General features: G+C 34.9%; 1 protein-coding gene across 5 annotated transcripts in view; it reads left to right on the forward strand.

The window, feature by feature from the left end:
- LOC126885096 (uncharacterized) overlaps positions 1 to 22555 on the forward strand; it is a 345985-nt gene that overhangs the window by 300525 nt on the left and 22905 nt on the right. For 4 of the 5 annotated variants that reach the window (XM_050651521.1, XM_050651522.1, XM_050651523.1 and 1 more), the window contains one exon: positions 5985 to 6239. The exons of the other annotated variant lie outside the window; for it this stretch is intronic. In XM_050651521.1, the coding sequence (XP_050507478.1) occupies positions 5985 to 6124 (140 nt within the window). In that variant the 3' untranslated portion in view covers positions 6125 to 6239. Of the gene's footprint in view, positions 1 to 5984; positions 6240 to 22555 lie in introns of those variants that run through there. 5 annotated transcript variants of the gene reach the window in all.

Consider the following 22555-nt stretch of genomic DNA (forward strand, 5'->3'; position numbering starts at 1 on the left):
CCTGGTCTACTGGGAGTTTTTAAAAAGGACTAAGAGGAAAATTTAACTTGCACTGAATGAGTCCGGTTGAATGTGTTTCCCCTCATTCTCCCTGTGAAAGTTCATTAAGTAGATTTTGCAGGGAGGTAATAAGAATAGAATTGTATAAAAGTTTATATTGAAAAAATTAAAAAAAAAAAAATTATACAAAAAAATATGTATACAAAAAAAAATGTATAAAAAAAATTAAATCTTATTAAAAAAAATTAAATAAATAAAAAAAAGTATAATAAATTATAAAAAAATAAAAAAGAGAAAAAAATTAAAAACACAAAGAGGGTGTAAACCTCCGCGGGGTTGATCCGGGTTGAAGCCTTATCGCTGTGTAAAAAAAACATATAATTATTAGCATTTAGTATTAGTATTTAGTATTAGCATGCAGTTTTTTTTTTGTCGATTTAATTATTTGTAAATTAATTTAAGTTGGTTAGGGCCATGAATGAGGAGTATACCTACTGGTCAATTAAATGTTTCCACTTCTACATATGTAATTATGTATGTGCGTGCATAAGTATTATATGTGCGCACATGTACCTAATGTATTATGTAATGCAATGTATTATATTTGGAATATTGTAGCAAACAGTAATTTATTATCTATCGTGGCTGAATGGATCAAGTAATCCAAAGCCAATAAGGAAGAAAAAAAAGTCATGTTTTTAATTAAATTGTGACTTATTTCCCATTTAGAATAGTTGATTAACAAAAACATAGATCGAAAAAGGAGTGATCTTTTTATTTGCTTCGTATAACTTACTTATGTAGCCAAAATTTATTTTCCAAAAGTTCTGCAGCCACGATTCGTTAAGCAGTATTGTTAAAATGAGGAACTTCACACTGAATAATAAACATCACTTCATAAACATCAAGTAGAAACATGGTTCATCTAGTGCGGAATAAACACATAGGGTTATGAAACTCTATAAAATAATAAAAAAATATGAACAAAATATTTTTAAGAAACGCTTTTCTTTAGTTACGAGTGACTAAAATTAAACATATTATAAAAAAATCAACTAAAAAGCAAAAAATAAAAAAAAATGAAAAAATGTAACACATTTGTCAAAGAAAAGCGTGGCGCGTCTTCATCGAATAAATGGTTTTCGCACCACGCTTTTCTTTGACGAATGTGTTATATTTTTTCAATTTTTTTTATTTTTTGCTTTTTAGTTGATTTTCTTATAATATGTTTAATTTTAGTCACTCGTAACTAAAGAAAAGCGTTTCTTAAAAATATTTTTTTCGTATTTTTTTATTTTTTACTTTTTAGTCTTTTCCATTTAAGCATTTTCCATTAAAATCGTTTTTTTTTTTTATTTAAACAATTAATAAGCGTAAACATTTTTTTATTGGCTACTTATTCGTGTATTGTTCCCGCGAATGCATATTTCTGCATATTTTCATTCATTTGCATTGAAGAAAAGTCAGTCAAATTAACGTCTAAAGATTTGATGCAAACTATTGAAGTAAAGAAAAGCGTTTAAAAATTAAACAAAAGGAGCATTTGTTTAGAATTTGCAATTAATATAAACTATACTTTAAATGCACACAATAAATCAGCCAATGAGATGTCCTTATGTTTCCGAAATAAAAATAGTTTAAACCAGTGTTTCCCAACGTGCATACGCCCACGCCCCACAGGGAGCGATTTGATTGTTATGAGGGGCAATTCGAAAATGTACCTACCCGACACGAGTTTAATCCTTTCGCTACTGGCCATTTAAATTCAATACTAGGTTTCGGTACCAAAAACGAAAAAATCAAAAAATAATTGCGGTGAATAATTTATTATTATTAAGTAGATATATAGAAATAAGATTTTTCTCGTGACACATCCCCCTCCAGGCCGAAACCAAATTTTTTGAGTAGTATGGACATCTATATTAATAACCTTTTTGTTTCCTGCAGCCAATTTTGATGATATACATGGTTATAAACAAATGAAGATCAAAAACGGTACATTTTCGCTTCTTTCGTCTATTACCTAAAAGTGAAGCATTTTAAACAAATTTGAGAATAAGAAACTCATAAATCATATAAAAAAACTTCAATATGGCGTTCGCTGAATATGTCTATCCTTATTTGTGGCTTAGAAAATTGCAAAATAAGTCATAAATTTTGAGATTTTATAAATGTTCATAGCTTATGTAAAAATTAAGTTAGAACCTTCTTGTTACACAGAATGCTGAGGCTTCTTGTGCTTAAATTATATTTTAAATTTCAAAGCAAATTGGTCAAATAGTTTAAAAATTATTTGGTTTGTTTATCGCAAATTCATTTTTTCTGCAACACTGTATGTAAGTCAGAAAATTATGAGGTTACAGTAATACTTCGGACAGCTTATGAAAGAAGAACATTTATACTATTAACTTAATTAAAAAAAAATGACAAAAAGTAATTTTAAACAGTGTAAAATTATTTTGCAAAAATATGTCGATTTTTTGCTTACCTATAGACAATTAGAATAACTTTTTAACCGATACCCGTAGAAAAATTATTTTTTCATATTTAGAAAGACTGAATTTTTACACATTTAGAAAGAAAAACAATTGTCCTAGGACAATTAGGGACTAAGTTAGCCCCCCTTTTTTTATTCATGTGTTCTTGCAAAATTATTTTGCAGTATTTAGAATTATTTTTGTCATTTTTTTTATTTAAATTAATAGTGTAAATCTTCTTCTTTCATAAACTATCCAAAGTATTACTGTAGCTTCATCATTTTCTGACTTATAGTGTTGCAAAAAAAATTAATTTGGGATAAACAAATTAAATACCTTTTAAACTATTTGAGCAATTTCTTTTAAATTTAGGGTATCATTTAAATACCAGAAGTCTCAGCATTCAGTGTAATAAGAAGGTTCTAAGTTAATTTTTACATAAGTTATGAATATTTATAAAAACTCAAAATTTATGATTTATTTTGCAATTTTCTAAGCAACCAATAAGGATAGACATATTCCGCGAACGCCATATTGAAGATTTTTATACAATTTATGAGTTTCTTACTCTCAAATTTGTTTAAAGGGCTTAACTTTTTGGTAATAGACTAGAAAAGCCGAAATTTACCGTTTTTGATCTTCATTTGTTTATAACTATGTATATCATCAAAATCAGCTGCAGGAAACGTATAGGTTATTATTATAGATGTCCATACTACTCGAAAAATTTGGTTTCGGCCTGGAGGGGGTTGTGTCACCAACAGGATATTTTTTCCTTATTTCTCTGAACCAATAATTTCGCTAGACCCAAATATCAACTGGATCTTTGGCGCTGTGAAGTAAACTTAGAATGTTGAAAAGAGAACAACATTAAAGTCTCTATTTATTACTCATAATTCAACTAATAATCGTGTTCTTGAGGCTAGTTATCAAATTTCTTTATTAATCGCTTAAACAGGAAAAAATCATACTATATGAATAAATTTAATAACACCATCAATAGCAGCATTTCTTAACAGTTCTTAAAAAAGATGACAAATATGTAAAAGTTGTGCAACTCTGTAACAATACTGTGAGCAGAAAAATAGAGGAAATGAGTGAAGATATTGAAAAACAACTTGTTGAATAGAAAAAAACATGAAATTTGTTAGCGAAAATGGATGAATAAATTGTAAGAGACAGTGAGACAGTATTGATAACTTACGTAAGATATACTGATCAGTACAAGTAAAGAGCAGTTTGTTGAAAAATTGTTCTTCTGTAAAAGACTGTAAAGCACCACTAATGTCAAAGATATTTTGATACAATAAGCTAAAAATCTGCTTGAGGTCAATGATATACCAATAAAAAATATAACATCTTGTATTGCAGATGTTGCTCATGATATGATCACCAAGAAAAATTGCTGCTTTAAATTGATGAGATGCGAATCCAGAAATGATTATTGTGCATTTTGTTATCCATAGGGAAAACTTGGTAGCTAAAAACGTCTCGCCTGTTTTAAATGAAGTACTGCATTCAGTAATAAAATGTGTTAATACTATTAAAACTAATGCCAAATGTGAGCGTCTCTCCAAGCTTCTTTTGTGAAGAACAAAATGAAGACCCCAGGAGACTTTTATTTCATACTGAAGTAAAATGGCTACCTAAGATGCTTGAAAAGATTTGTGGGACTGTTTGATACTTTTTGAATATTTAAACAGTTTCATTGACTCCAAAAATGTGAAGTAGCTGATAACACTTTACTTAACGCCAATCATCGAAATATTCTATCGGCTGATTTAAAAAAATGATTTTCTGATATAAAACCAATTGTTATCGAACATGGATGATACAGCCAATGTTAGAGGATTTGCCTGGTATATCAAATGTGCAGTATTGCAAAATAATGAGTCAGGTAAAAGTGTAGTTAATAAAAAAGCGAGGAATCAGAAATTAAATATAAAAATTCAACCAAATGAGCAAAAAACTATTGCTATATAACATTTTGTTTTCATATTTAGCTGAATGTGAGTTAAGTGCTGTAAATGATTTTCTGGTAAAAAAAAAGAAATCGACTGAATATAACACAACGTGAAGACTTGAGACTGCTAGCCAAAACCTAATATGAAATCTCAGTGCAGCAAGCATCAAGTACAAGAATCTCACTAAATTAAAATAATTAATTAATATATAGGGTGTCCCAAAACTAGCGGAACGGTCGAATATTTCGCGAACTAAACATCGGATCGAAAAACTGAAAAATACGTGTTCAATCATTTTCAAAAATCTATCCAATGACACCAAAGACCAGCCCCCACTACACCCCCTGGAGGTGGGGTGGGGGTAACTTTAAAATCTCAAATGGAAACTCCCAGTTTTTCTTGCAGATTTGGATTCGTTACGTAAAAGTAAGCAACTTTTATTCAAGACATTTTTTCGAACGGTCGATAGATGGCTCTATAATTAGGAAAAACGATTTATCCTGATACCGTAGGTAAATTATAGAAACGGTCTAATATCTCGAGAAATACACTTGCAAATGAGAAACCAAAAGACAGGTTTTTAATATTTTTCTAAAACCTATCGATAAACACCAAACATGACCCTCCAACCCACCCCCTGGAGGTGGGTGGGGGGTAACTTTAAAATCTTAAATAGCAATTGTAAATTGCAATTTATTGTAAATTCGAATTCGTCATGAAAAATTAAGCAACATTTATTCGAAACATTTTTTAAAATTGCTGATAGATGGCGGTAATAAATCTTTTTTTTTTCCAATTAAAGCGCCATCTATCAACAATTCTAAAAAATGTTTCGAATAAATGTTGCTTAATTTTTCAGGACGAATCTGAATCTGCAATAAAAAGTAGGGGTTGCTATTTAATATTTTAAAGTTACCCCCTGCCCCACCTCCGGTGGGTGGGTTGTAGGGTCATGTTTGGTGTTATTCGATAAGTTTTCGAAAGGTATTAAAAACCTTTTTTTGGTTTCTCATTTGGAAGTGTATTTCTCGAGATATTAGAGCGTTTCTATAATTTACCTATGGTATCAGGATAAATCGTTTTTCCCAATTACAGCGCCATCTGTCCACAGTTCAAAAAAATGTCATGAATAAAAGTTGCTTACTTTTACGTAACGAATCTAAATCTGCAAGAAAAACTGGGGGTTTCCATTTGAGATTTTAAAGTTACCCCCCCCCCCCCTCCCACCTCCAGGGGGTGTAGTGGGGGTTGGTGTTTGGTGTCATTGGATAGATTTTTGAAAATGATTGAACACGTATTTTTCAGTTTTTCGATCCGATGTTTAGTTCGCGAAATATTCGACCGTTCCACTACATTTTTTAATATTAAAAATTATAATATGTTACATAGGGAGGGGGAGTAAAAATTTTAGAAAGGCTAAGGGTGGGTATGGCCCAAAAAAGGTTGGGAAACACTGGTTAAAACTCTTATGAATATTAAAGTGTCAATTTATTTTGATAAAGGTTTGTTTTCCGTTTATATTGTCAACATTTTTTTATTTTAGTTGGTGCTTGTAAAGGAGGAACTTTTACCATAACTCCTGGATATACAGAATATATGGATACATTCTCCCGTTTAGGAACACTAATAATACGAGATGGGTTGCACGATCCAGTTAGAAGATCTAAAAGACCAATTTTTTAAATTGTATATTATTAAATGTATTCATGTGTATGTATATTATATAGTATATGTCTGAATTAGCTAAAACGTGTCTTTAAAAGAATTATCATATTGATATTAAAACACATATTTCTTGGTTGTCGTTTTTTTTTCGGTAGTATTCAATAATACCTATATATTATATACTATTTACAAAAGAGTTTTTGCCATCACCATTTGTTTGGAATAAATATAATAAAAAAATCAATAAAAAAGTAAAACTTTAAAAAATGTTCTAACAAAATATTCCTAAAAGATATATTAATTAAAACTGCCCTTTCGGGCTACATCACAAAACGTTTTCGGAATGATAATTCCATCATCAGTGCTCCTTACAAGGTACATGGTTGCGTCACTAAAAATATCTGAGTGAAAACACCTTAACTAGTGTAAAGTTATTACAATGTTACATTGTTGTAAATAACCTACATAGATAGGACTACTGCGTTGCCATGACGTAAAATTAAGTAAAAGTTCAAATATCACATAATATTAACTATTACAATTAACATTCTAAAACCTTTACACGATTTAAAGCATTTTCACCTAGATATTTTTAGTGGTTCAACTTGGTTTCATACCTTGTAAACAGCACTGATGATGGAATTGTCATTCCGAAAACGTTTTGTGATGTAGCCCGAAAGGCTTCTTCTTTTAATAAATGTTTGTGATTTGGGGTACACATCCGACTATAGGAAATTCATATCGTTATGGAACACTTTAAAACTAATCACCGCCAATCAATATTTATTTATTTACACCAATATATTTATGTATTTACTATATTTATAACGTCAGTAAGACCAAATTTATGACAAATTTGGTTCCCAGCGAACACCTTACCATCCAAAATCGAGTAGTAGGATTGACAGAAAAGTACATATATCTCGGTCATGAAATTAGAATAAGCAAGGATAATCAGGGCAGGTAAGGGATCGGACTTAACAACAATACATCAATCGATCCAAAAGTCAACCTCACCTGCACGAGTGGTAGTCTAAAATTACCTGGTGCCTCCTACTACATAACAGACGAGGCTCTGGCGACCGAGTATGAGCGGGATAACCATACAACAGTTACAGGGAGTCAAGGAAATGTGATCCCTACAACTCACCAACCCGCCTGGCCAGCGTGGTGTTTTATGGCTATTTTCCCCAAACTAACAATGTCGAACTTACAACAAAGCGGAAATGGACCCCAGGTGGGTAGGAGAAATCCGGAGTCCCACATCGGGAAACCGATCTGCCTCATGGATTCTGGGGGAGGCAAAAGCTCGACAAGAACGAATCAGAGAAAACGGAAAAAGAAAGAATGCAACAGAATACACATAGCGACATATAATATCAGATCCATGGCTCAAGATGAAAAGCTGTACGAACTCGAAGAGGAATTAACTAAAATCAAATGGGACATTGTAGGATTGTCAGAGGTCAAAAGAAGAGGAGAAATGTGTATAGAACTAGAATCAGGAAATCGCCTCTATTACAAAGGAAAGGAGGACAAAACATATGGAGGAATAGGATTTTTGATCAAAGACAAAATTAAACAAAACGTAATCGAGTATAAGAGCATATCAGATAGAGTAGGATATATCATACTAGAAATTAACAGGAAGACAAGAATGAAACTAATACAAGTATATGCTCCAACAACAACACATGATGAGGAAGAAATTGATAACTTTTATGATGGCATCACCACAGCAATGGAAGACAAAAATATAAAAACAACAATCGTTATGGGAGATTTTAACGCAAAAATCGGAAAGAAAATGGAAGAATCAGAAAACAAAATAGGAAACTACGGACTTGGATCAAGGAATATAAGGGGTGAAAGACTACTAGAATATTTGGAACAACAAAACCTTCATGCAATAAATACATACTTTAATAAGAAGCCAAACCGAAAATGGACATGGGTCTCCCCAAATGGGGTGACAAAAAATGAAATAGACTACTTCCTCTGCCAAAATAAACAAATCTTCGAAGACGTAACTGCACTTAATAAATTCTCAACTGGCAGCGACCACCGCATACTACGAGCCAAAATAGAAATAAGCAAACTAGAGACGCAGAAATCTAGAAGAAAACCAACGGCTATTGACCATAGCAGAATAAGACAAAACGCAGAAGAATATAGACAGACTTTAAGGGAAAACTATAAACAACAAGTAGCAAAGGAAGAGTCAGGAATTAATAAGATTAATGAAGAAATTAAAGAAAAACTCTTGGAAGCGGGAATGAAAACTGCCAAAAAACTAACAACAAAAGAAAATAGATTAAGTAGCGGGACAGTTAAATTAATGGAAAGTAGACGAAAACTAATAAGCGAAAACAAAAGAAACAGTAGAATACGTAGAACTGAACAAACTTATTAGGAGAAAAACCAGAGAGGATCTAAGAAAACACACTGAAAATGAAATCGAGAAAGTAATTGAGAGAAATAAGGGCCTAAAATGCTTACGACCAAATTTAGGGAAACCACTACTCATTTCAATACAGGATGAAACAGGACGGGAAGAGAGGAGAAAAGATAAGATATCAGAAGAAGTAGAAAGGTTTTATAAAGAACTATACACCTCAAAGAAAGACGCAAACTTCAACACTCAGGAATATATCAAGAAAACAATCACGAATGTAAACTCAGAAACATTACCAAAAATAGAAAATTATGAAATAGAAGCAGCACTATCACAATTAAAGAACAACAAGGCACTAGTACCAGATGGAATCCTTGCTGAAATGTTGAAAGAATGGAAAGAAGAAATCTTACAAACATTAAGAAATCTGTTTAATCAGTGTCTACATAAAGGAGAAATACCCGACGAATGGAACGAAAGTCTTACAATCCTGCTATTTAAGAAAAGCGACAGAAAGGACCTAAAGAATTACAGACCCATCTCACTGCTGTCGCAAACGTATAAACTATTCATGAGGATTATCAACAACAGGCTAACACACAAATTGGACCCGTATCAACCAGTAGAGCAGGCAGGATTCCGAAAGGGATGTAGCACCACTGACCATCTTCTAACAATTAGGACACTAATAGAAAAAGCTAACGAATACCATATAGATCTGCACTTAGCGTTCGTTAACTACGAAAAAGCATTTGACAGCGTGGAAATGTGGGCAATAGAAAAAGCTATAAACAACTGTAGAATAGATTCCAGATACAGAATGCTAATACATAATATATATAAGAAAGCAACAATGACAGTACAATTGGAAGAAACCACAAAACCTATACCAATTAACAGAGGAGTGCGACAGGGAGATGTTATTTGTCCTAAACTATTTACATTAGCACTGGAAGATGTTTTCAAAACAATGGAATGGACAAACATGGGAATAAACATAAATGGAAAGAAACTATTCATGAGGATTATCAACAACAGGCTAACACACAAATTGGACCCGTATCAACCAGTAGAGCAGGCAGGATTCCGAAAGGGATGTAGCACCACTGACCATCTTCTAACAATTAGGACACTAATAGAAAAAGCTAACGAATACCATATAGATCTGCACTTAGCGTTCGTTAACTACGAAAAAGCATTTGACAGCGTGGAAATGTGGGCAATAGAAAAAGCTATAAACAACTGTAGAATAGATTCCAGATACAGAATGCTAATACATAATATATATAAGAAAGCAACAATGACAGTACAATTGGAAGAAACCACAAAACCTATACCAATTAACAGAGGAGTGCGACAGGGAGATGTTATTTGTCCTAAACTATTTACATTAGCACTGGAAGATGTTTTCAAAACAATGGAATGGACAAACATGGGAATAAACATAAATGGAAAGAAACTAAACCACCTAAGATATGCAGACGATGTAGTAGTCATATCATCAAGTTTTGAACAACTACAAACCATACTAACCGAACTAGCAAATGAATCCGAACAAATAGGTCTAAAAATGAATTTTGCCAAAACAAAAACAATGACAAACACACAAGACAATAGAAACGTAATACTAAACGACACCACAATAGAAGCGGTTAATGATTATATATATTTGGGACAGATGATAAAAATAAATAAGGAAAACCGAACAGCGGAGGTAAAAGAAGGGTCAGATTGGCCTGGGCAGGATTTGGAAAATTAAAATGGGTCTGAGTGTTTGACCAGTGCATACTCCCAATTCTCACATACGCATGCCAAACATGGACCTTGACCAAGGCAAACATGGATAAAATAATGAAGACACAAAGAGCCATGGAGAGAGCAATGTTAGGAGTCAAATTGACAGACAAAAAGCAAAACAACTGGGTCAGAAATAGAACAAAAGTCAAAGACGCAGGCCAACATATAGCCATGCTAAAATGGAGCTTCGCAGGTCATAACGCTAGACAAACGGACAATAGGTGGAATAGCACGATACAACAATGGAGACCATGGACAGGAAAGAGAGCAAGAGGACGACCCCAGATGAGATGGGGAGACGACATTAAAAAGATAGGAGGAACGCACTGGAAACAGAAAGCACTAAACAGAAGCGAATGGAGGAAACTGGGGGAAGCCTATGTTCAAAATTGGACGAATTAAAGGGCAAAAGAAGAAGAAGGATAATCAGACCTGCGAATTTCAACGACGAATAACACTTGCTTGGGCGGCGTATTCCGCGTTCACTAAGAAACATCTTTAAGAGCAACGTCCCGATAGCTATGAAACAGAAGACATTTGACCAATGCATTCTTCCTATTATGACATACGAAGCAGAAACTCTCACGCTCACAAAAACAACAGCACTAAAAATGCGAGTGATACAAAGGCGCATGAAAAGATCGATTCTTGGCGTGACAAAAAGAGACAATATAAGGAACCAAGACCTAAGGAAAATAAAAAATATCACTGATGTCGTCTAACGCATCATCATCATCAACCTGTCCGCGTCCACTGCTGGACATAAGTCCCCTTAGCTTTTTCCATCTGTCTCTGTTTTGTGAGGCTGAAAACGTGGAACGTATAGCCAAGCTAAAATGGAATTGGGCAGGTCACAAAGCGAGACTAAAAGATTCAAGATGAACCATAAAACTAATTGACTGGAGCCCAAGAGAAGACAAACGCAGCATAGAACGACCACCAACACGCTGAATGGACGACATTAAACGAATTTCCAAGAAATGGCAACAAGACGCACGAATGGCAAGAGACCAGCAGTGGACAGAAGAGGTTACCTACATGATGATGATGTATTTACAGCAAATAATAAACTTATTTATTGTACAAAATAAAAATATTTTGAGGAAATAAATTCCACAAAATTAGGCAGCAAAACAGAAAATTTTAGAACAACGCGACATCGTTGTTAACATTTTGCTATGAGAGAACGAAGATAAGGTTTTGTTTTTTTATCTCACAAAATAAGTAGGTATAAATTCCCTAGAGGAATTAGATTTAGTAAAGAAAAGGGTAGTAATTTTTGAAAAATTGACGCCATTATGTTATGCAGATTCGTGTCCAATAGTAATAGCAGCTTCACAATGAAAGGTGGCAATTAATAAAACAGCGCCCACGCTGTGAGAATTTATCGTAATACTCGTAACTAGTAGCGAAATCAAAAAGACATATTGTTTAGTCAGGTTTAAAGGGAGGATAAGGCATAGATTGGACCTAAACATGTCTTCCGAACAATTTCAAGAGGTTGTAATGTTAGCGTTCGAAGTCAACTGTCAGAATATAGTGGCGAATTCCAACAGGAGAGTACCCTGGTACAATGACAACCTTGCAAATCAAAAGACAGAAGCCATACGAAAATTTAATGTCCCCAAAAGATCAGGTGAGTGAGGCTTATCTCAAGCTCTGAATTGAATATAATTATGAAGTGAGGAGGGCAAAAACAGAATCGAAACAGACTGCAGAAATATCAAGGCTCTAAAAGAACCTCAGGTAAGTATCCCCTCGATCCAAAAGAAGTCAGGTGAAAACGGTCAGAATGGTGATGAGACACTAAAAACTTTTCACGTTACTTTTCCATGAGTTTAAAACAAAACTGATTTCACTGCACATATGGCAGCAGACTGGGCTAGATACCATGACTTATTTTTCTAGGAAAAACTAGCATGTAGCAAAAGAAGTGTTAAACCACGACAAAATCAAATGAGCAGTAAACTCATTTAAACTCGCAGAAAAATGCACGGCAACTTAAGAAGAAACATTATCTTTTGCCGGATTGTTGAGGAGATCTTTGCAGTTCCTTGCCATATTTAATTTGGTGTGGGTTCTTTACTGCCACAATAGCCACTTGGCTATCTGTAGAAATGTTGATTCTCTATACTTTGATATCACCATCCTTGATTTTATCAATGCAGAGATTACAATTACATGTTTGTCCAAAGGCTCCTGATCCAGTACCATGAACAGTTTTAGATCCAGCAGCGAACCATATTAAGTCTCCATTAATATTTGGGAATTTTGTTTTATAGATGGTATATTGTATTAATTATTTCAGTGAAGATTAGTTCTAGTGTCATCATATCTGAGTTCATCATAAAGATAAATTACTCACGTATGGTCCCAGTAGTATTTGTGTGGCCATTCAGTACCTAATTGGGCCTCCAAGTATTTTTTGATTTAAATGTCAGGATGGTCATAAAGACTGCAACCGAAATATAATACTCCAGTGGGGAAGACCGTTAATAGCCTCTAAAGATGTAGTTCCTGTACTATTCAAGGCTCCTGTTATATTTAGAAGCGCGAGTCTTTGTGGGGTGATGAGAGGTCGCACAAGATTGCAAAGTCAACTATTTCTACCAAAAGTACTACACTGAGTAACTTTCTGTCGTGATACTAATGCGTATAACTAAAATTTACCTTTAATTTTAACTCCAACTTTTACTTACAAGTCATCTGTAGGGTCCGTGTATAGAGAAGAGCAGCCACAGACCAGCAAGGGTGGAGGCAAAAAATAAAGGGGCCAAGGCTCAATTTGGGCTGTAGTTCCGTAGAAGAAGTCATCTGTAGGGTCAGAAGCAGAAGAATCACTTAGTCCTGTTGGTTATGTTGTTAATAGGAGTGCACCAATTGAGTTTGAAATCCAGGGTTACTCCTAGATACTTGACCTCATTTGTTATTTCTAGTTCCTCCCCAAATAATTTTAGCTCGCTCAAAGGGTTCATAGATAGGTTTTCTTTCAAACACCAGTTCTCTATATAATTAAAGGCATATCGCATCTGATTTACAACAGTATACCCTATTCCACGAACATACGCCTGTTTTGGATTACTTCGACAACGAATATTTTACTGTGCAAAATAAGAAGAACGAAAGTAAATTGCAAATTACATTGTTGTTTATTGGAATAATTATTAGCGCCATTTACTTTCGTACTTCTTATGTTGCACAGTAAAATATTCGTTGTCGAAGTAATCCAAAACAGGCGTATGTTCGTGGAATGGCCCATACTGGGAAATTTTCCCCTGCCATGGTATTAAATTTCTCTCTGATTTTTGAAACAATGGGGTTATATTTATCAAGTCATAGATCAGCCGACTAGAATCACACCTAGTACTGCACCTCTTATTGAGTATATTCAAAGTACAAACCGAAGATCGATTCATTATATTGTATAATATGTTGATTTCAGTGACTATGAGATGTTGATATCTAAAATAATAGTCTAAGAGCTAGTGAACCCTCCGACTAACGATCGTCCTGTAAGGCTAGAAATTTTTCTAGTGATAATTCATAGCACACCGAGGCTAAAAACCATGACCTGGCAGGCATCAGCGGTGCACGTGTATCTACCAGGTAAAATAAACTTTCTCCTGTAAGGTTTAAATTAAAGTATGTGTTTGAGTAAGTCATTTAGAAGAAATGTGTACAATGACAGGCGATTCTGAAGAGCATAAGACCTTGCCAGGCGAGGGGAAAGATTAGGGGTTTTTCCTAAAATTATTCTTTTTGCAACGAACAAATTAAATTTTTTTTAGGTTTTTTGAATCATTCCAAACAGAAAAGGTCTTTAGTGATTTTTCTCTTAAGTTAATAGTTTTTGTTATATAAGCGATTGAAAATTTTGAAAATTGCGAAATCGGCCATTTTTAACCCTAAATCGGACATTTATCTAAGAATTTCAATGTTGCCAAGGTACGTAGATATTCTTTAAACATTGATTGATGAAATCCCGAAGAGGTTTTTGCAATGAAATATAGAAAACCCCTTTGTTATTTAATTGCTATTCAAGCGGGCGCGGCACTGTAGTATAAGTGAGGACGTTTGAGTTTGCATAAATTCATTATCTCGAGAATGGGCAAATTTCAATAGAAATCTTCAGACAGGTCAATTTGGAGTTAGGACTTTTTGACATATATATAATACTAGTGACGTCATCCATCTGGGCGTGATGACGTAATCGATGATTTTTTTAAATAAGAGTAGGGGTTGTGTGATAGCTCATTTGAAAGGTTATTTAAGTCTCTATTCAGTAAGATAAACATTAACATATTTATTTATACAGGGTGTACAAAAAAAATTGTTCTTCTATTTGTCAAATTTAATCAAAGTTAATTAAATTAAAAAAACATTATTTGTACACCCTGTATAAATAATTATGCTAATGTTTACATTACTGAATAGAGAATTAAATAACCTTTCAAATGAGCTATCACACAACTCCTACTCTCATTTAAAAAAATCATCGATTACGTCATCACGCTCAAATGGATGACGTCACTAGTATTATATATATGCCAAAAAGTCCTAATTTAAAAATAAAAATCGACCTGTCTGAGGATTTCCTTTGAAATTTGCCCATTCTCGAGATAATGAATTTATGCCAACTCAAACGTCTTCACTTATACTACAGTGTCGCGCCCGCTTGATTAGCAATTAAAAAACAAAGGCGTTTCCGATATTGTATTGCAAAACACTCTTTAGGATTTCATTAATCAATGTTTAAAGAATATCTACCTACCTTGGCAACATTGAAATTTTTAGTTAAATGTCCGATTTAGGGTTAAAAATGGCCGATTTCGCAATTTTCAAAATTTTCAATCGCTTATGTAACAAAAACTATTAATTTAAGACAAAAATCACTAAAGACCTTTTCTGTTTGAAATAACTCAAAAAACCTAAAAAAAATTGTTCGATGCAAAAAGAATAATTTTAGGAAAAACCCCTAATCTTTCCCCTCGCCTGGCAAGGTCTTATGCTCTTCAGAATCGCCTGTCATTGTACACATTTCTTCTAAATTACTTACTCAAACACATACTTAAATTTAAACCTTACAGGAGAAAGTTTATTTTACCCCCTAAATTTGCACTTTTCGATTCACCTGGTAAATACACGTGCACCGCTGATGCCTGCCAGGTCATGGTTTTTAGTCTTGGTGTGCTATGAATTGTCACTTTACAAATTTCTAGCCTTACAGGACGACCGTTAGTCGGACGGTTCCTAGCTCTTAGACTATAAGCATATAATAATAAGTGAAAGAAATTGTTTATATAGTCGATTCGCTAATCTGAGACACAACTGCCTATACTACAATCACAATAAAAATGCACTATATAGAAATAAACAAACCAAGACACGTTGAATGTTCGAGGAGCACTCCCAAATCATGATTTGGGAGTGCTCCTTGTGTTTGTTTATTTCTATTGCATATTTATTGTGATTGTAGTGTAGACAGTTGTGTCTCAGACAGCGAATCGACTATAAAACTGTCAGAAACTTCAAGGCGATAAACCATACCCTATTATATTTATGAAGAATTACAGTCTCTACGTTGGCGGAATATTTTGATATTAAGAGTATTGATGAGAAAGTTAAAAAAAGGCTTTCTATTTAAAAGAAATTTAATAATAAAGAAGATAGAGATCTGTGGAATAGGTATTACCTAGTGCAGGCCCTGGAAGTATTTGAGCATGCAAAACCTAAGGGCCGGCAGCTATGTTCGGTTTCTTTTACCTGAGACCTTGAACAATGAAAAACTCCTCTACACATCGGCAGACGCGTCTGCGGATGCATCTGCCGATGTATCATCACGCGCTGACCACACATCTGTAAGTACACATCTGTAAATCGTTCAGTCTGTGTTAATTCTCGGGTGACGCAATATCTACTTTGAATTCACTGCGAAAATTAATGCGTCGTATAGGTCCGAAGTAAACAACAGACGATCAAATTACCCCATCTACACATCTGCGGATGCATACGCAGATGCCGTCCGCGGACACGTCTGCCGATGTGTAGAGGAGGCATTAGATGGTGCCCTATCTTATGCCTCCTCTACACATCGGCAGACGCGTCTGCGGATGCATATGCCGATGTATCATCACGCGCTGACCACACATCTGTAGTACACATCTGTAAATCGTTCAGTCTGTGTTAATTCTCGGGTGACGCAATATTTACTTTGAATTCACTGCGAAAACTAATGCGTCGTAGAGGTCCGAGGTAAACAACAGACGATCAAATTACCCATCTACACATCTGCGGATGCATACGCAGATGCCGTCCGCGGACACGTCTGCCGATGTGTAGAGGAGGCATTAGATGGACAAATGCCTTGCACATGTCGATATGTAACACTGTTTATATTCGGTGCACCGTTGATTTTGAACTACACCGTTGAACTATTATAAACGTAACACTTTTTGAGATAAGATTTTGTAGTTTTATTAAACTGTTGGTGCAATAAAACCGTTCGTATTTTTTATTTGTTTGAGTTGTGCCACTATTTGAGCGGAGGTGCGATTTCAATTTATACTTCCCGCAAATTTTAGAGTTGGAAAAATACAATTGTAGTTTTTTATTCTCATCATTATATACATATTATGTAGTTAATATAAAAACATCACAAGAAAATAGTTTCAGAATCTCGTGTTGTTATATTCCAATTCAAACTAAAAAAGATATACAGCATAAATATTGAGAGACTGTGATCAAATAAAAATCAAATCAGAACATGTGACATCATGAAAATACCAAAGAGAAATATAAAATAGAACAAATGGAAATTTTTAAAAACTATAATCTTAGTCTCTTGCAAAGGATGGGAAAGAAAATAAGTAGGGCGACCATAAAAAATAGATAACTGGAATCTCTGGAGCACATTGATTGAGCACTGATTGATGAAGGATACAGCATATTCTATGGCTTATGCAGAGAAATAACCTGCAAATAGCAAGGTGGTACTTGAAGAAGAAGGACGACATTAAGTTGAAAAATTTATGTTGTCAGTACTATCTTCTAGCATACCTACATCCAGTGGCGGATCCAGGGGAGGGCGATATGCGATCCCCCCTCTCAAACCAACTTATACAGGGTGTTTAGTAAACAATGGGTCATAGCTTAACCTTAGATTCCTGAGGTTAAAATAGGTCGATTAAGGCTAACTTAGCTTAGTACAAAGGTTGATAATAACCGAAATACAGGGTGTCAAAGTTAAATATTTATTTTATTTATTTTTGAATATTTCTTGATAGGCATGGGACAACAACACGAAAGTTGGTAAGTGGTGCTGGTACTGTACGCTAATGTACACCCTACTAAAGTATGTTAAACAAACGTTTCTGGCTACTACCAGAGGCGTACGACGGGGGAACGTGATTGGTTGATCCTTCCCAAATTCTACGCCACTGACGTAATTGTTATTTTAGTGAATTTTTTTGATTCTCCAATAATATACTCTTCAAATAATTCTGTAAAAATAAAAATCAACTCTGTAAATAATATACTCTTTATTCGTAACGATAAAGCCATTAGTTTTCTATATATTTGAAGCTAAAAACGAAGGAGCATAATACATTAATCAACATGAGTGTGTCTTTTCTGTGCTCCTTCGTTGTTAACTTCAAATATCTCGAAAACTAATGACTTTATCGTTACGAATGAAGAGTATATTATTTGCATAGAAAGTATTAGAGAATCTAAAAATTATGCTAAAATAGTAGTTTCATCAGTGGCGTAGAATTTGGGAAGGGTCAACCATTCACTTTTCCCTGTCGTACGCCTGTGGTAGTAGCCAGAAACGATTATTTAACATAACTTAGTAGGGTGTACAGAGCCTACACTCTCTGCCAAATATGACACGTATGTGTCAAATTATTTTAAAGTATTCTTTTTTTTAATAATTTATTTTTTATTTAAAACTTTAAGAAATATCTTTGCCCGGTACTATAAAATTATTTGACATATCCTTATGATACTTGGCAGAAAGTGTAGGTACTGTACACCCTGCTAAATTATGTTAAATAATCGTTTCTGGTTAATACCAGAGGCGTACGACAGAGGAAGTGAATGGTTGACCCTTCCCAAATTCTACGCCACCGATGAAACTGCTATTTGAGCATAATTTTTAGATTCTCCAATACTTTTTATGCAAATAATATACTCTTCATTCGGAACCATTAAGTCATTAGTTTTCGAGATATTTGAAGTTAAAAATGAAAAGGCACATTTATTTTGATTAATGTATTATGCTCCTTCGTTTTTAGCTTCAAATATCTCGAAAATGAATGGCTTTATCGTTACGGATGAAGAGTATGTTATTTACATAGAAAGTATTGGAGAATCAAAAAATTGCACTAAAATAGCAATTCCGCCAGTGGCGTAAAATTTGGGAAGGGACAACCATTCACGTTCCCGCGTCGAGCGCCTCTGGTAGTAGCCAGAAACGTTTGTTTAACATAATTTAGTAGGGTGTACGTGTACAGTACCAGCACCACTTACCAAATTTCGTGTGGTTGTCCCATGTCTGTCAGGAAATATTCAAAAATAAATAAAATAAAAGTTTAACTTTGACACCCTGTATTTCGGTTATTATCAACTTTTGTACTAATGTAAGTTAGCTTAAATCGACCTATTTTAACCTCAGGAATCTAAGGTTAAGCTATGGCCCGTTCTTTACCAAACACCCTGTACATAGAGTATAAAAGCATTCATTTTTATTCATTTATTTTTCATAGAAATTTAGCCAATTTATGTTGCCAGGAATAAAGAAGCATACCTACATCGCTACATCTTACTTTGTATAAGTAGATGAAAAAGGATGGATAATAAATAGTGGATACTGTTAGGTGGAAAAATATTAACGACAATTATTTGAACTATCATCAGGGTATTACATGGAAACTTTAACATTTAACATTTAACATTACATGGGCATTTAATAATGTTACTACCAGCTCTTTGATAGGGGCTATGAGTAGACGAGGCGCACCTGCGGTAATTTGCAGATGGATAAGGGCATCCCTGGAGAATAGGATAGTAATATCCACTCTGGGTAAAGCAACCATCAAAGCAAGAGTAGGTGGAGGCTGTCCACAGGGAGGAGTTCTTTCACCTCTACTTTGGGAAACCTTGGTAGATGATCTTCTCAAAAATCTGTCCACAGAAGACGTTTACTCTCTAGGATACGCGGACGATATAGCAATCGTTGTCAGGGGCAGGTTTGCCCAGGTGGTGTCTGGAAGAATGCAAGCAGCCCTAAATATAGTTGACGACTGGTGTAAACAAGAGAGACTGATAGTCAATGCTCAGAAAACACAAATCGTCAACTTCACCAAAAAGACAGAACTACAAGGCCTAAAACCACCGGTGCTGGGAGGAAAAGATATTTCATTTTCCAAAGAAACAAAATACCTTGGGGTTTATCTTGATCATAGGCTTACATGGAATACTCACATCATAAAAACCACACAAAAAGCTACTATGTCCTTGGGCAGATGTAGAAGAATGTGTGGTAAGAATTGGGGGCTTAACCCCAAAATGACTCTATGGTTATACACAAGGGTTATTAGACCCATTATAACCTACGGCTCGGTGACGTGATAGACAAAGACGCAGCAAGTGGGAGCAATAAGGCTGCTAGGTAATACACAAAGGCTAGCATGCCTGTGTATTACGGGGGGCCATAAAAACCACTCCTACAGCAGCGCTGGAAGTCCTACTGAATCTACCACCACTTCATATCTTTGTGCAGGGCGAAGCCAGATCAGTGATGCACAGATTAATCCATGGTCAGCCACATATAAGCCAGGTGCATGGTGCTGACAATAGAAAGCTAATCGAGGAGCTAAAAGCCGATATTGTGATGGGGCAGTCTATCGATGCAACAGCAACGAGATACAGCTTTGTTAATAAGTTTAAAATTAATATACCAGGCAGGGAAGACTGGAAGAAAGGTGTACCCATACAGGCGGTTGCTACCTGGTACACTGATGGCTCAAAAACATCGGAAGGTGTGGGAGCTGGCATAGTAGGGACAAATCAAGGAATTCAGTTCCCGGTTAGTCTATCAAAGGATGTCACAGTTTTCCAGGCGGAAATAACGGCAATCCATCACTGCGTGGAAGAAATAGAAAGGCAGCAAAGAACGTTCCGTTCAGTTGCCATCTTCACAGATAGTCAGGCAGCGCTTAAGGCACTCAATTCTGTAGAGGTCAAATCTAAGCTAGTATGGGATTGTGTGAATGCCCTAAATAAACTAGGATATCGTAGCAAGGTTACGGTGGCCTGGGTACCGGGGCACGAGGGTCATAAGAGCAATGAAAAAGCAGATAAAATGGCCAAACAAGGCTCATCAATGCCATTCGTTGGACCGGACCCTTCTGCGGCGTTGCAAAGGTAGTTACAAGAACGGCTACAAGAAAGTGGGTAGCTCACAAATCTTTGGAATGGTGGAGGAATTCACCAGGTCAAAGACAGGCGAAACAGTTCATTACAGAACATTCGCCAAAATTTACGGCAGACCTAATAAGCAAAGACAGGAAAACAGTCAAAGCCATAGTAGGTCTGCTAACAGGGCAGTGTAAGCTGAATAGGCACTTAAAGCTGATGGGATTGGCAGATGATGACCTGTGCAGATTCTGTCACCTCGAAGAAGAAACAGCAGAGCACATTTTATGTCATTGTGACAGTCTGGCAAATGTGCGGTTATTTGCATTAGGAAAACAAAATCCAACGGCAAATAGCTACGTGGAAGGTTCAATCTCGAAGCTATTAGACTTTTTAAAAAGCGTCAGGCTAGAGAACGTTATCTAGGACTAGAGGGCCACAATAGATCTGAAGAGGTCGCAGTGGAATAGGCCAGAAAGCCACCTCTCTAAATCTACTAAATCTACTAATAAGTAGATGAAAAAGGATGGATAATAAATAGTGGATACTGTTAGGTGGAAAAATATTAACGACAATTATTTGAACTATCATCAAGGTATTACATGGAAACTTTTCTAATTTTGGTTCAATAATAATAGGCCTGGATCCCGCACACAAAAAAAGTTGATTAATAGCAAGCTAAAAATTTGTTAATAACTTAACGGTGTCTAGTCGGACAAACTTTGATATATGGGATCACTGGAACAGGGAAAGTTTTAATTGTGGAACGTGATTTTAATTGTGGAACGTGTCATACTAACAAGTTTATGATTGTGAAAACTAGCAGGTTGTTTATTCAATAGAAAACTTCATATTATAGTATATGAAAAAAATTTTGTCCGACAAATATATTGGGCGTTTTAATATGTCCGACACGTGGAACATTTCAAATGACAGAAATTATGTTGGTAATAATTTTTGCATGAGAGTTTAATGAAAGGGTAACAAATCAATTGGAAGTTCTGTCCGACAAAATACATGTGACGTTTTCGTAGTCTGACGTACGAAACCTGCAACCTGTTACACAATTAAAACTTCCCCTGTTCCAGTGTTCCCCTTCATCAAAGTATGTCCGACTAGACACCGTTAAGGTATTAACAAATTTTCAGCTTGCTATTAATCAACTTTTTTTGTTACGCGGGATCCAGGCCTATAAGGTCTTACCGAACTAACCAGGTAATAATATTGGTCATAAAATACGAAAAAATATTGAAATTATTCTAATAATAAAGAAATATATTACAACAATTAGTTCTTAAGATTTCCATGTTAGTGGGAATTTTCCATTTTAAATTTAATTTTCCATTTCCAAAAATCTTTTTTTTCGGTTATAACGTCGTCGATCCACAATTCAAAAAAATGTCGCAATTAAAAATTACTTATTTTTACGTAAGGAATCCAAATGTGCAATAATAATGGGGGTTCCTATTTAAGATTTTTTTTATAGTAATCCTCCACCCCACCTCCGTGGAGGGTCATGTTTGGTGTCATTCGACAGATTTTTGAAAAATCTGTCGAATTTTCACGTATTTTCAGTTTTTCGATCTGATGTTTATTTCGCGAAATATCGCGGGGTTTCTATTTAAAATTTTAAAATTACCCCCCACCACCCTCCGTGGTGGGTCGTGTTTGGTTTAATTCGATATACATATTTTTTAAAAATATTTACACGTATTTTTCAATTTTTCGATCTGATGTTGATTTCGCGAAATATTCGCTTTTTTTGTGAAACTTTGTGACTCACCCATTTCTTCACGTCCCGCTCAAATCGTCAGATTTTTTAAATATACACTGTTCTTCAT

Source organism: Diabrotica virgifera, chromosome 5 (assembly GCF_917563875.1).
Source record: "Diabrotica virgifera virgifera chromosome 5, PGI_DIABVI_V3a".
Classification (NCBI taxonomy): Eukaryota; Metazoa; Arthropoda; class Insecta; order Coleoptera; family Chrysomelidae; genus Diabrotica; species Diabrotica virgifera.